General features: G+C 39.3%; 1 protein-coding gene across 1 annotated transcript; it reads left to right on the forward strand.

Moving 5' to 3' along the window:
- Positions 1 to 16,224, forward strand: nmnat2 (nicotinamide nucleotide adenylyltransferase 2). Its single transcript, XM_053499650.1, has 11 exons — positions 1 to 201; positions 8,335 to 8,423; positions 9,722 to 9,789; positions 10,183 to 10,261; positions 10,353 to 10,476; positions 11,148 to 11,228; positions 11,395 to 11,439; positions 11,704 to 11,780; positions 13,279 to 13,380; positions 13,504 to 13,571; positions 15,484 to 16,224. Exons 1-11 carry the CDS (start codon positions 117 to 119, stop codon positions 15,584 to 15,586), a joined length of 921 nt encoding a protein of 306 aa, XP_053355625.1. The 5' UTR covers positions 1 to 116; the 3' UTR covers positions 15,587 to 16,224.

The following is a 16,224-nucleotide window of genomic DNA, read 5'->3' on the forward strand; positions in this document are numbered from 1 at the left end:
AGTGGAGCGACTCTGCCGCAGCTGAACCAAACCTCGCCTTTCCCTGACACAACCAAACAAAAGGCCTGCAAATCGAGCACGTATGTGAGAAAGAGACCAAGTGGACGACAATCAACATGACAGAAACGACCAAAACCCACGTTATATTGCTCTCATGCGGGAGCTTCAACCCCATCACAAAGGGACACATTCATATGTTCGGTAAGTCATTTCTGTTTCTTATGGAAAAGGTGGGAGGGAAACCCGCAACACACCCTTATCCTCGTGATTATTATTATTATTATTATTATTCATACTTTTATATGTGTAGTGTTTGCGCATGAGAAACTAGTGATGAGTGAACTGGGTTTAGTGGAAGGAGAAACGCGGGTTTCGGGTCGCTGTCCACATCGCGGTGCTGAAATGGGCGACGGCTGCTGACACGTCAAACAACATCCACGTAGCGTGATCATGTGGCGCACCCAGGCCTCCACGGTTTCGTGATCACTTCTATCACTTCAAGGGTTTTTTTTTCTCTCGTTACGAGCGATGAGATGTTTTTGACAATGCTTTACAGGCCGGGTTACAAAATCTACTGTCAACAGAACTGTAATAGATGACATTGGTCTCGCAAAAATATTCAACCAAGCATGATTTACAGGTAACTTCATTACCACAGCGAGGATTTAAAAAAAAAAAACTGTTTATTTCCTTCTTCCTTTCTTGTTTTTTTGCCTGAAATGTTTCCAAAAATTACTTCGCATGACTTAAAGAGAAGTGACATCCAGTTAACACCGGATGTCATCAGTTTATTGATTTTCTCACCAGAGAGCAAATCACCCAGAAAAATGTGTTTTGTTTTGTCCCTTTTTCACACGAAATGCGGTTTACACCAAAATATAAAGCATGCCATTTAAATTTACTTAAAAAAAAAAGAAAGAAAAAGATCCCAAATCTATTTTTGTTTAAAACATTTAAGCCATCACCGGAAATAAAATAAGCTTCCGTTACCAGATCCTAATTACAAGCCATGGCTTATTGATTTCCTCTCATGAGATAAAATCATCTCAAACAGAAGAGTTGAGTCTGGTTCCTATCAGTTTGTTTGTTTGTTTTAATTTCCAGCATCACCTCTGGCTTGCTCACTAGAGATCTAAATGTACTGTACATTCAGATTTCTGTGCACATGCCTCAGATAGGCTGTGACCTTCGAAAAACACAAAGTAGATCGTGTGAATCTAGCATTAGTGACCAGTAAATGCTAAATTTTGCAATTGTTGTCTGGGATGATAGCAAACCTTTTGAAAATCCCCTCTGAGTCACCCCCCCAAAAAGATGACATCCAGGCATGACTAGGAATAAAATAAGCTGCCAGTATCCGATCCTAATTACAAAGCTCGGCTTATTGATTTCCTCTGATAAGATTAAAATCCCACATATAAGCGTGGGTTTAGGTCTAGTTTCTTTATTTCTTTTCCTGGTCAAGATTTCATCTGGCTTGCTCACTAGGGATTTCAATGTACTGTACATTTAGATTTCTAAAAAAACATGCTTTAGATACCATGACTTGCTCTGGGATCTAACATCCAGATTTCTAAATCTAGCTGACTTGTAACATATAGTATTTTTTATTTTTTAATACTATTTAAACTGCTATACAAACAAACTAGAATAGAATGGCAATGAAAGCTGCAGTGAGTACTAAATCAGATAATTAAACATTATACAATCTCACACTGCTCAGATTGTATTTGTATGTCATCTAATCATATTTTCATTTTATTATATTTTTCTCAGCTCATAATATATTGTATTTTATAATAGTTGGCCTAGAGTGAAAATTAAGCTTTAATGACCAGAAGCTGGGGATAAAATCCTCAAAATCATTAACTGCTATTGTAGGTGCACTGAATAAAACTCTCAACTGCTCAATCGGATGTGATTAAAAAATCAATTAGGAATTTGATGACTAGGATTGACCAGGATACTGACGCTTAGAGGAATATCGAAATAATTCAAATCACTGTAAGAACCTGAAAGCTAGCCATTTGGAGTCTTACCATATGCTTAGAAAAAGGTCAAACCTTTAAAGTTTCTATCTTGAATTCTATACCAGGAAGACCTTAACTACATACATCTTAAGTATCACAATATTTAATTGCAATTCATAGGGAAGCATCACATTTTTTCCCCCTCAGAGAATTACTGTGAATACTTGCTAATACAGATAATTATTAGTAAATCAGGGGCTTTATGGAGACTTTTTTGGCAATGCTGTTCACGTTAATTGGTGCTGGGTAATGAAACTCATCTTGCCTTTATTAATGTTAATCATCTTACCCTAAAAAGTGCATTCAAAATAATGTCGAGAGTAGATGATCCAACTTAGAACTTGAGAAAAAAGTGCACATGCTTAGTGCTCACAGAACTGAGATACTGCTTCAGCTTTGTTTATTGGGCCAAGAATGCTCTGTTCACTCAGTTCCGATGCCATTTTGTCTATAAAAAAGCTACTAAACATTAGATGTTTTATCAGCTAACTTACATTATAAGAACATGCTCCTGTTGGTATTTATGCTGCAATTATGTCATCTGTTCATTAACAGGGCGACATACACTAGGCTTACATCATATAGTAACATGTGGTATCAAATGATGGTCCTGGAGCATTTTTTAAATGTAAATAAGCACTGTATTTGACTCAACCCACCATACTAGTATCAGGATCAATGCATCTCTAGTAATTGGTGTTTGCTGTGCATGCTAATGTACTGTGAGTGTTTAAAACCCCCTTTAAAAGGTCTCATCGTCTCAGATAGATAATCAGTAGTTGCCAGGGAGAAAGTGCTGCAATGTATTTTAAGCAGGGATTTGGCCATAGCATATAGACTAAGGACAGATTAAATATTCCAGATAAGCAGTGCTGGTCCCTTGAGAAAACCTTACTCAGCTCTCTTGGCAGTAAATAATAAAAAAAAAAAAGTGCCCACCAATTGCAGTTTTATAAATATAGTATATTACATGTATAGATTATTTGGTCAAATAATTTAGAAAAAAATCTATTAATATGCAGGTTAGGCTCAGATCTGAAAGGTTTTTAAGTCATTAGGACAAAAGGTCACAGAGTGTGCAAGCCAGGTGATATCACACTGAGCTGTACCTGAGGGTCAGGTTGGTACAGCTTTGTGCTGCACACTCACCCAAGGCTTTTGTTGGCCTTTTTTTTTTTCCTTAAAATCTCTGACCCACTTTTTAATACCCCTTTTTGATGGCTGTAAGCCTTGGGTGAAAGTAGAATGATTTTGATGTAAGGTGTCATCTACTGTACATTTCAAAACAAAAATGTGACTTGTCTGCATCATATTTCTTTTTTAAAAAAGTATTTTACGCAGCTAATTTCATGTATTCATAAAAATCTTATAGGATCAAAATACATCTTTAAATATAAGAGTCTTTCTGTGACAACTGTATGATTGTAGACCTTAGTACAGGATTTCATAACATGCACATAATGGTTTTGAAATCCTCAAATAGTTTCCTTGCTAAAATAAAAGCGTGTGATTTTTTTCACAAACACACCTCATGAAGCCATTCTATTCCCTGTGTACACCCTCCCCATTTTATTGCTCAAAATGATGAATGAGATGAGAATCCCCTAGATTCAGTAACTGTCCTAAAACATCTTCATCCATTCTTCATGACTTCTGAGTTTTGTCTGTTTGTCCCATTTTTCATTCTTTATAGTTGTTTATTCTGCGCAGTCGTGGGAAGGATTCACACATTATGGATGATTTGGGAACGCTAATTAGGCTAATCTGCATGTCTTTGAACTGTGGGAGGAAACTGGGGTACCCAGAAAAAACCCAGTCCATGCACACAGAGCTGTCTGTCCTTGTCTTTAGCTATCACAGCTATAGTTTCTAAGCTTGTGACAATCTGTTCTTGTTCTCATGTCCTGTGGAAAAATTTTATTGGCCTACGATTGTAGTCAAGTGTAAGGTACAAAATACCCAGAAGGCCTCTGTTCAAGAGGCCTTGATCCGCTCGTTAAAATAAAAGAGAAGGCACTTGCAGGACAAATTGGGGAAGTGAGAAATATACAGGTAGAAGGCAGGGATAGGAGACAAAGCAATAAGTAAAATAATAATACTAATACTAATAATATTTACTCCTTTTTATTTTATGTTATGGGTGTATACTTATAAGTAACGATAATCAAGCAGAAAAGTATGCGAAGTGTGACCCAAGAACGACCCGTACACACAGAGTGCAAGAAATTGAGGAACTTTAATGAAGTGAAAAATACAGAAAATGCAGGCAGAGATGCAAAATATAAAAAAATCTGTTTTCAGTTCTGCTTTGATTGGGACATAGAGTGCAAAGAGAGACGTCCTCTTTTAAGAGCGGACAAAAACAACATATATCATATTTATCATATAAAAAAAAGGAAAGGAAAGGAAAAATCGAATAAATCACTAATCCTCAGCAATACCCTCCTCAGAGGAATAAGTGCTCTAATAAGGTGATGATTGTGGCGATTTGCATAAGGAAGGGGGTGAGAACCTGCTCTCAGAAGGATCCTCATGCGAGATGAGTGAGAAGGGCGCTGCCTGCAAACTAAAATTAAACAAAGAGAGAATTTTAAGAAACATGGGCCCAAAGAAAAATCTGAAAATTGCACTCCAAAAAATTAACATAATACGCATTCTACAACTGAAATTATTCTTTACCTTACCAATTATAACTACTATATACTACTATATAGATAACTAAATAAAATCATGTAAATAATTCTGGTCTGAATAGTATAGGTTCAAAAACGAATAATATAAATAATCAAGCCAGTAATCAGATCGATGTGATTCCTTCTTTCTTCTTTAAGCCTGTAGACTCCTGGTGGAGCATAGGGCTGCAACAATGTCACACCATCAGACTCTGTTCTGAGCCATTTTCTTCAGCTGGGTCCACGTCATTCCGGCGGCCTTCACTTTGCTCGACAGATCTTCTTCACGTCTATTTAGGTATCCCCACTTTCCTTTTTCCATGTGGGTTCCATTCCAATGCTTGCCTTGTGACATTGTCGAATGGTTTTCGAAGTGTATGGCCTATCCAGCCTTATTTTCTCTTCTTGATGTCTTGATCGACCGGGTTCTGGCTGGTTCTCTTCCACAGATCTGTGTTTGAGATCTTCTCAGGCCATCTGATGTTAAGGATGTGCCGCAAGCACTTATTAATGAAACTTGTTGGTAATGGTGTTGGTTGCCCGCCACGTTTCGGATCTATACAGGAGAACTGCTTTCACGTTGGTGTTAAAGATGCGGATCTTGCTGCGCTGAGATAAGGCTTTGGAATTCCATATGGGTCTCAGGGTGTTGAATGCAAACCTTGCTTCATTGATCTTGCTCCTAACGCACCGCCATCACTGCCGACTACATTTCCTAGATAGACGAAGCTGTCAGTTTTCACCAAGTCTTCTCCCTGTAGCTGCAGTGAGTGTTCCTGTCGGTTATTCAGCTGCATCGCCTCTGTTTTTCTGACGTTGATCTTCAGACCGATCTTTCCTGCCTCTTCAGCGAGCCGGGTAAGCTTAGACTGTGTATGTTTCTGCTGGTGGGACAGAAGGCTGATGTCGTCTGCAAAATCCAGGTCCTCCAGCTGTTTGGTGAGGGTCCACTGGATACCGGTGTTGTTGCCCTCTATGGTTCTTCTCATGATCCAGTCCATGACGATTAGGAAGATTGTCGATGACAGCATGCAGCCATGCCTCACTCCGGTTTTCACTGCGAAGGGATTGGTCAGTTTTCCATTGTGGATGATCTGGCAGGACAAGTCTTCATACAGCTGTTGGATGATGTTGATGAGCTTCTGTGGAATTCCATAGTGTCGCATCAGTTTCCAAATGGTCTCCCTGTCGACGCTGTCAAAAGCTTTTTCAAAGTCGACAAAGTTTGTATCCAAGGGGGACTGCCACTCGGTGGACTGCTCAATGATGATGCGTATAGTGGCAATGTGGAACTGTTTGTGGTGGTGGTCGATTCAGGATCTCTTCAAAATGTTCCACCCATCTTCTTCTTTGTTCCTTGTCACTTGTGATGATTATGTTTAATGTATAATCAAAATGAATAATCAAAACAAATATTAAAGTACTAATAGATGAATAATGTCTATATATGTTGAGGCATACTATGGACAGTTCAGACAAATCAGATAAGATGGGAATAATAAGGACAGAGTACTTGCGCATCTTGAAGAGGGAGATTTTTTTTCAAATTGCGGCTCTGACGAAGAAACCCAAGTCTTCACCAACAGTGGTCAATAGTCTGGTTAAGAAAAAAGGAACAAACAAAACTTTATCCAGAAAGGGAAAAAAAGAAAGGCCTACCCAGAGATGAATAAATATGAGATGAGAGGGGAAAATTATGTAACTGGGAGGTGCCACATCAATCTGACCGGAACAAAAGTAGCTTACATCCAATGAATATTTAATAATTATTTGACTTGAGGAGGAGCAAACATGAGGTTATTGCTAAGTAAGGGTATATAAGTCATGTAAAGTTGGGGAAGTGAGGGAGCTTATGGAATTTTCGTGGGGTGTCTGTTGTCTTTTGGCTGGCCAGTCCATTTACTTTTGGTTGCAAAAAACTTTTTTTGCTCTTTCAATACTTAAGTAGTTGTTGGGTTTTTGTTTGGAGAATTGGTGCAGTTCACAAAATTTGCCACGACAGTCCTCATTCCTTTAGATAGCAAAGTCTTACGTTCAAAGTCAGTTATCTACCAGGAGCTGCTGAAATTACACCCCATCGCTGTTGAATAGTATGTTTAATGTTTTGAAGTAATTTAGACAATAGTTCTAGCTATGGTTCATATATTTTGATATTAATGTACTTGTTCTTACACAGCTCTTTCTCAGGGTCATCCTTGTAATCTATGTAAACTAAATCTAATGATAATGTATTAAGTATTTGCAAAATGTATAATTGATGAAATGATGATGTTTCTAAAAAGAGATGTTTATTTGGCATTTATGGAATGAGTGTCCAGTGTCTCGTGGACATTCCACAAAAACCTGACTCGAAAAGGAACCCATCATCATCATTTGGATGAAACTGGATAGCGCGACCATAAATAAACCCAGTCTGTAACTGTATGTTCAAAGGTCAAAAGTGCTATTATATAACAGGAAATTCATTGCAGTTAACACGAAGTCTACTTTGTTGAGATTGCTCACTGATGGAGACTTGGGTATGAAAGTTTTAGAGGCAGTTTCAGTCCTAAAACTATCGGAGCAACTGCAGTCATAAACCATTATAGCAAAATGGTTTGCGAAAAAAAATGCATCTTTGTAATTATTAAGTGGAAATGTCCTCAGTAGTCACATCTGTAAGCAGACCATATGGGGCCATCTTCAGCAGCAGTAAGTGGCCTTTATGTAATGAGAACCAGAAGTGGGGCATCAGGATGGCTCAGGCAGGTCTGGAGGGTAGAGGGGATCAAGCACATGGCAGTCTCAGGAGTGTCATATGCTCATGTGCAGCAGGATAGAGAGTGGAGACAGTGAAGGGGGGTGGGGGATGAGAGCGAAACAGAGTGTGTGTGTGTTGTGTGAGAGAGAGGGAGAGAGATCAATGAGAGGCAATGTAATTTTTGTGCAGAGTGCCAGGAGGAACTCTGGCAGAACTAGCTATTAGCATAACTAAAATGAACCAGAAGGAAACACAAACACAGACATGAAGGAAGTACAGCAGCCAGCCACTCCTCCATCAACATAAACAAGTGAATTCGCCGGAGTGAAGGTAGACAGCATCCTAACATACGATATTACTGTAAAACTCTATGCCCACAAATCCCACAAATCGGCTCCTTTAATTAACTATACACAAAAGGCTTGACTAAACAATTATGTTAAGCCTAGACCTAAACTCTGAGACTGTGTCTGAGTCCTGAACAACTGTGAAACACTGTCCCTTAGAGGTACTAACAAATAGCCTGTACCTTTTGATCAAAGTAGATGTGATTTATTATAAAATACTAGCTGTTCACATGGGTACTGTGGCACATTATAGTTAATAAATAATAGGAGCATTTTTAAAAGAATGAAAAATTACCTTGCAGTCAATGCAGTGTGGATAAGATAGAGGTGGTTATACGGGATAAGATGGGGCTCACTGTACTATTCGAGAAATCAAAATTTTACAAAGTGCTCTTACTGGAACAAAATCAACTTTATTTTAAATATTGTCAGCGTCACAGCACCTTTATATGGATTCGTAGCTTATAACTGCACAGCCTCAAGTGTTTTATTACAAGCACGTTGACTTCGATGTAACTCGGACTATCTAATTTTGTGATTTGCAGAAAAAGCCAGAGAGTTCCTGCAAAAGACGGGACGCTTCATAGTGATTGGCGGGATTATTTCTCCTGTACATGACTCCTATGGCAAACCGGTAAGTGAAAAAAAAAAAACCAGGAGAAAGGCTCTGTCGGTTTTTATACTGATTACTGAATTATAAGGTTAAAAATGATCCACTAAATAAGTGTTTTGATATGCAGAGACAGAGAGAAACTAGGTCAAGCATTTCATTAATTTCACATGAGCCCCAAGAGATCTTCGTTTCTTATTAGGACTAAATGAAACACTGACGTACAGTATATTAAAACCCAGTACATAATTATGTTTTATGAAGTTTAAACATAGTTGGTGCACACAAGAAAATCTTTTAAGCACCCTAAACATAAATATTACATGTTTTAAGAAAAAGTGTACTGTATGTACTCCCATAGAATTAACATTCTACATGTATGGTACATATCTTATGTATTAATAAAGTGAAATCAAATGTAATGGACAAGAATGGACCTACAGAGGCTCCGATTCACTGGTCCTTATTTATCAGAGTTGCATACAGTATGAACAACATAGGTAACAAAAATTAGTCTGAACATTCTTATTTATTCGTTGTATGTTTAGCCTGTAGCCTATATATAGTCAAACTTGCTATAATTTGAGCATAAAAACAATCTGATTTCATTTGAATTTTTTTTTTTTTAAAAAGCTAAAACTAAAATCAATATCAATATCATAAATAAATAATAAGTATAGTAAATAATTGAGTAAAGTAGAACGTCTTAGCAAATAGCATGCAGATAATCACAACTGTGCATACAAGCACATACATTATTTATTCGGTTTAATAATACCTGCATTTAAGTGCAAAACTTTATTAATTATATCAAATAAAACAGCGCAAACTTCCAAAGCTGTTTCTTTTTTTTTCTTTCTTGTAGGTTTTTTTGCAGCATCCTCAGCATTAATGCACCTGCGACCCAGCCTCACTATGTTCCCCTCCTGCTGTACTTTGCTTTATGGATTTATCTAGTTGCTTTTTGAATGTTAAGCTTGTGCCCATGCATTTAAAGATGACTCATCATGACATACTGTACTGTACTGTACTTATATCAAATTGTTAGTCAGTGGTGCTGGACTTAATAGCGCACAAAACAATTTTGTATAAGAAACATGTGCTTAGGTTCAAGGTTAGGATCCACTTAAGATGGCACTCATGTCTATAGTTATGTCTGAGATCTGAATATCAATGTGAGTAATTTCGGTATGAACTCCTCACTATGTGCACTTAACTCGAGTCTAAATATAGACCAGAGTCTGAGCTTGATGCTGCTGCTGTTCTGCTTGTATAATGCGTGTGGGAATAACATGAACTGCTTCATCCCTGTGGTTTCTTAGGGTCTTATTTCTAGCAGGCACCGGCTCACCATGTGTCAGCTGGCAGTGCAGTCATCTGACTGGATCAGGTACAGTATGTGTCAAAGAGACAGAACAATGTGTTCTTTGTATTTTAATATTTGAAAGATCATTAATATGAAAAAATTTAATATGTAAAAATTATACAACATATGATCAACATGGTGGTGTAGTGGTGAGCACTGTCACCGTGCAGCTCCAGGGTCCGGGTTCGATTCCCGGCCAGGCTCGATTTTCGTCTCCGTGTGCATGGAGTTTGCATGTTCTCCCCGTGCTCTCTCCTCCCATAGTCCTAAGATTATGGTTAATTGGCGTTTCCAAATTTCCCGTAGTGTGTGTGCCTGGTGATGGATTGGCACCCTGTCCAGGGTGTACCCAGCCTCTTGCCCAAAGTTTCCTGGGATAGGCTCCAGGTGATCAATATGCTGTTTTTTTCTCGGCAGGGTCGACCCTTGGGAATGTTATCAGGACACCTGGCAGACAACCTGTAGCGTACTGGAACACCACAGAGATCTCATGAAGGTGAGAAGTGTCGACCGAATTGTTGAATTCGCACCAGACAGTGACATTCCACTTTAATACTGAATACTTTTCCTCAACCCTTTTCCTGCAGAGAGTAACAGGATGTATTCTGTCTAATGTGAACACACCCTCTACAACTCCTGTGATCGGCCAGCCCCAGAACACCACTTCTCCTATCTATCAGAACCGCAACACAGTGAACAAACCCACAGCTGGTAAATGTCTTCCTATATGCATTTGACTTTTACAGTCATTATACACCGCATGGACAAAAGTTCTGTACAGTGGAGAGTCTTAATTAGAGTGCAATGTTAAGGGGTTTCAGTTCTGTTAAAGCATCAGGAAGGTAAGGTCTTTATGATTTTTAGAGATTCCACCTTCTGCACCTATTAGACACCTTCTAAGGCTCGATCCTGCTTTGATATGACCGGTCGTGGTTTTTATGAAAACTCTTGCATGTTATGTGTGAGGTTGACTGTGATGTTTAGGCAAATGGACAAAGTGAGACATGAGGGCCAAAAAACATTATAATGAACATCGACCTTATGAAAAGCTTAATGGGTAGGAATGAGAAAACAATTCCTTCTAACTGACTCTGATCACTACCACGCCTCTGGGTATGGCTTAGTGCTGTGATTGGACAGTGATTGCATTTTTGTGTGGCGTGATTGCAACGCAGCGATGAAAGTGAAACACAGTGGAATTACTTTCAATTTTGAAACAAAGCATGTGTTTAATAAAAGAAGGAAATGACTGCTGATTTTTTTTTTATAATGACAAATGAAGAGCACTGGGAAAGCTTGATTTTCAGTGTAGCACATTGAAATTATCATGATAACATGAAATTATCTTGCTCTCTCTCTCTCTCTCTCTCTGTCTGTATCAGTTAAACTGTGGGGAAAGATGAGTGAGAGTCTGGGAAAAATCTGCTGTGTTCGTCCACACGTGGAACGTTTCACCTTTGTTGGTGTGTACTAGAATATTACCATGTGATATGATAAAATATTAAGATATGATAAAAGTTTCTCCTTTTCTAACTGATATGTCCAGCCTATAATTAGACGAGCAGGATGCATGCATATTACATGAGCAAGTAATGGATCAGTCAATTGCTTTCTGTTTCATTTAAACAGATGAAAACGCAAACCTCGGCACCGCAGTGCGCTATGAAGAAATCGGTGGGTACATTTTATCTTCGGTTTTCATGTTTAGCTCAGCACACGCTGCCGTAGTGAGTCACTGACAGACACGGTGATGATCAACAGATACACATTCATTTTGCCTCCTAGTGTTCTCCTCATAAAGGAACAAATTTGATCATCTTTAGTCTCAGTCTTTGGCTTCACCAGCGCGATGATTAATATTTACAGTGCACTCCTCAATCATTAAGCGTGAATGCATTGTGTTGCACTGTATGACTGAAATCGTGCCGTCTTCTATAGAGTTGCGTATCCTGCTCCTGTGTGGCAGTGATCTACTGGAGTCCTTCTCCATTCCTGGGCTGTGGAACGAGAGTGACGTGAGTATCGTCAACGCCCACGCGTACAAAAGATCCGAACATGTAACAACTCAAACAAGTTTGAACAATTCAATAGATCTAGTGTACAGTGTGATGTTGTTGAGGCTCTTTGATTTATATCTGCGCAGTGATTCATGCTTTAGTTGTGGACATGTTGACCTACATTGTTTTGTTCTTGACTGAAATCCTGTGTCTTGTACATAACGATTCAGTTCCAGAACTGAAATGGAATTAATAAGGGTCAAGTCTTCTGTAATCGGATTATTCATCTCGATCCTGACATTTCGATTTCATTTTGTCTCTGAAAAAAATTTCTCAAGAGCAAGCCTTGCCATAGATTCTAATTTGAATTGAGGTCTGAGCTGTTCATGGAATTCAATTTCCAGTGTAACCTCCTTTGGCTCCATCAGTCTTTCCCACAGCCTAGAGCAGATTTCATAATCCAACCACCATCATGCCTCACAGTAGGAATGACCAGAAATGGGGATCTATCAGCATAACAGATCAGAAGGTTTTGTTTTCATCTGTACGTGTAAACAGACGACCCACCAAATTTTGCAGGAGTTGCATTCCTAGAGCACCCACAAATCATGAAAAAACGCAAATTTTGGATGTGGTCAAAACAATGTGTATAAATGCCCATTTTTATGGTTTAAATCCTAAGTATTCCCCCAAATATGCTTGTAAACCACTTTCATTTCAAACTCAGCTTAATCAGCTTAACTCTTAAAAACTGAATGTAAGTTAAACTTGTATACTGTACAGAACTGTACTGCTGTGCCTCCCGCAGTGCTAGAATGTAAAATACAGATGTTAGCCCTGTATGTACTGAAATTTATCCAAGCACATTCCCTTCATGCACTGTCGTTTTTCTTTGGTAGAAGTACTGTAGGGTAAATGCAGTAATAATTCACCATCCCAAGCCGCATCTTCCTTTGTCTTCTCTCTTTATTGTTAGTCAGGTTCTAAGGAAAAATCTGCCAATGTCTTTGGCAAATTTAAAGAAATCCGTGAATGACAATCTTGGGTGGAACTTGGGTTGGAGTCATTTCCACAACCCCCCTAACAGTCCTGACCTTGCTTTAAGCCTTTTTTACGTTTGGGACATTAAAGGAGTTCCTGGGGGGCCAGCGTTTCAGACATGAAGCAGTGTACTCCAGTGTACTGAGAAAACTTTCCACCTTGATGGTATCCAAGTACTAAAACTAAAAGTATTAAAAGCAGCGATAAGTGCATTACTGTAGAGTTATTAAGGTAGTTCCTACTCTCATCATTGTGTTCTGTTCTTCTGCACATAATCACAAGTCTCGGTTTTGACATGCCCACCCCTCGTTCTTTTTCAGAATTTTGCCCTGTAGTCATTACGTGGTTATTTGTGTGTATTCATGATATATAATACAAACGCTTAGTTGTAAGTGAATGAATATTACTGCAATCCTCTGTATTACTAGCTACGAGTATAAACTGAAGTAGATAAGATTCCATTATGTTTTTGCAGATGGAGGTGATTGTAGGTGACTTTGGGATAGTGGTGGTGCCTCGGGATGGAGTTGACACAGAAAGGATAATGAATCATTCCTCGGTGCTTCGTAAGCACAAGGTAACGTACTACAGATGCTACCTGCACCAGCAGAGGTTTTTCACACATCTGGATTTGTTAGAAGACTATTTTAGTATTATATTTTGTTGAACTATGTAATTTTCTGCATCTTTTCTGTGACAGGGCAACATCACTGTGGTGAAGGACGATATGAACCATCCGATGTCAGTCGTCAGTTCAACTAAGAGCAGGTGAGGAATATGTTCCCTCTCTTTCTTCACATCTCTACACCTACATCCTGTCATTTTCTATTGTCCCATAATAGCATGCCTGCAAGAGTATAATTCCTTTTAAACTACAGCATTTTGCCAAGGATTACAAAACAAGTTATAAGTTTGTGGCTGATTTAGGCATCTTAAGCAGTTAAACAAGGGAATTAATTAAATTAATGGAATTATTGGAACCCTTGAAAAGCACTGGTTGCAAAATACAATTAGTGAAAGCCTTCCTTTCAAGAACGTAACAGAAAGTCTTCCTTTTTTGTATTAAAAATGTTTCTTTATAAGATCTACTTTTTCAGCTGTGTTCTTCAATTCAGTCCACATGGTTTTAGACACTTCTGTCATAGCTCAACATCATATTCCAGATGTAGTCCCCTTTACTTTTTTAATAACTGGAAAGGCTTTAGATTAGATTATAGACTGTAAGAGATTAGTCTTTCCTGCTACAAGAACATCAATAAGGTCACGCACTGATGTTGAGCAAGAAGGCCTGGCACGTATTCACCGTTTCCTTTCAATCCAGAAGTGTTGAGGTAAGAGCTCTGTCTAGGCGAATTGAGTTCTTCCACTGTGCCCTGGTCACACTCCAATGAAGACCGTAAAGTTCCTACTGCAAATATTGAAGAACTCAGCGGGAAGGGGGTCAAAATGTCGACGCTATTTCTTATCCATGTTCCTGTCAGGTTCTTCATGTGTCTATCATGTTGTCACTAACTTTTTATCAGGTACATAATCACATGTCCACCAGGTCCACTAAGAACCGAGCTGTTACTATGTCCGATGAGATCGCGTTCCTCTCTAGAAGGGCGCTTATTCCTTACACACTTACTACATTGGCATTGCATCCAGCAGGGTTGGTATAAATTCCCGTCACACACACAGTGCTTTTCACGACGATGTGGTGGTCTGAGGAATTAGATCCAGTATTTATACTTCATTCTTTGGACATGACATAGATGCACTGATCATCTGTTCTTCTACAATGTGTTGTGGACCTACCATGGTCATAGCCCAAGTCTTAAAGGGTCGTTCTGAGATCTTCATTGTTGAAGCAACAACACAGCAACATCCCATGGACAACTTAGACAGTCAGAACACTATCCAGTCTTCCTATCTGCTGTTTGCATCCTGCTTGCAGTAAGAGGTGTAAGTTACACCATTACCTGATCAATGCCATCCTTACTACATCTGTATTACGCTAAGTTGTTTCTGCTTTTTACTTCGACAATATCCCGACCAGGCATGTCCAAAAAAAACCTGCAGCAGCTCACATCAAGGGAGACCTCGTACAGCTTGTACTGTGTTCACCCATCTTTGAGAACATAGGCATTAGCAAACCATGTATTTAAGGGCATTGTCATGCTGCAATAGGTTTGGGCCCCAGAGTGCCAGTAAAGGGAAGTTAAATGCTCCAAAGAAGACATTTTAGCCAACTTTGCATAAGATCTGTAATGGTCATGTGTCCACATACTGTCCTTTCAGTCATGTAGTGTAAGGTGTTATAGTAGGGCTGAGTTTTTTCTTGCCCAGACTGTAGATTCAGCCTATCAGTGTCACGTCAGATGAATAGGGCCAGGGGTAGCTCAGTGGTTAAGGCATTGGACTACGGTTCGGAAGATCCCAGGTTCAAACCCCACAACCACCAAGTTGCCACTGTTGGGCCCTTGAGCAAGGCCCTTAACCCTCAACTGCTCAGATGTGTAATGAGATAAAAATGTAAGTCGCTCTGGACAAGAGCATCTGCCAAATGCCTAAATGTAAATTAGGGTGTTAATACTTGGACGAACACCAGCCTAGGGTTACCCCAACCTTCAGTAATACGCATTGTCTCAATTGTGTATGAATGAAACCATGTCCACTTTTTTTTTCTTTTTTTCTCTAGACTGGCTCTCCAGCATGGAGACGGCCACGTGGTGGACTACCTGACTCAGCCAGTGATTGACTACATCCTGCAGAACCAGCTCTACATCACCGCCTCTGGATAGGACAGAGGATATAACCGGACGCCTGTCTTTAAGCTGCCCTGTCTGTCTCCCTGTGTGTGATTAACAGTGTAGTCCTGCCACACTCTACCACTGCTTTTTCCATATAGAGGAGTGTAACCTATCTTTCATCCTTTCTAACTGTATCATAGTGACTTGTCAGGAGTAAGGGCGCACTGCATTGTGTCAGACAGATCTGCCCTGAACCAGTGTGATTTGAAAAAATGCAGGACATAGGGGTCTAATGAGGTGAGGGGAAGGAATGAGATTGGAAAAGAAAGTGAGTGATACGGGAAATGTTACCGGCTTGAATGTTGGCCTTGCTGTCAGTTTGATACTGTCTTTCCCTCTAATTGCATGTCTAGAGGTTTTCTTTTTATCGCACGGGTGCTTGAATAGCCTTGTAGACTGTAGTCTGCTGTGACGATGTTCACAAAACAAAAAAGTGCTTCAGCGCATCTCGTCCCTTACTTCATTTTGTATTAATATGACTCTGTGTACAAAAGAATTTGGATTGCTGTCATTTTTGCAACTGCAACTTTTCTGCTGCACTGTTCTGTTCTTGTTTTCAGCGTGCATTCATGCATATGACATTTGTATTTGATTGCACATTAAAGAATGACCTTTCCTTTTGCGCAGTA

Source organism: Clarias gariepinus, chromosome 1 (genome assembly GCF_024256425.1).
Source record: "Clarias gariepinus isolate MV-2021 ecotype Netherlands chromosome 1, CGAR_prim_01v2, whole genome shotgun sequence".
Classification (NCBI taxonomy): Eukaryota; Metazoa; Chordata; class Actinopteri; order Siluriformes; family Clariidae; genus Clarias; species Clarias gariepinus.

Bases quoted from the DNA above. Each gene is read 5' to 3' on its own strand.
- nmnat2 (XM_053499650.1), top strand. From the start codon at position 117: ATGACAGAAACGACCAAAACCCACGTTATATTGCTCTCATGCGGGAGC. The intron at 10,262-10,352 runs GTGAGAAGTGTC...CTTTTCCTGCAG, and splicing joins ACCACAGAGATCTCATGAAG to AGAGTAACAGGATGTATTCT. The intron at 11,440-11,703 runs GTGGGTACATTT...CGTCTTCTATAG, and splicing joins AGTGCGCTATGAAGAAATCG to AGTTGCGTATCCTGCTCCTG.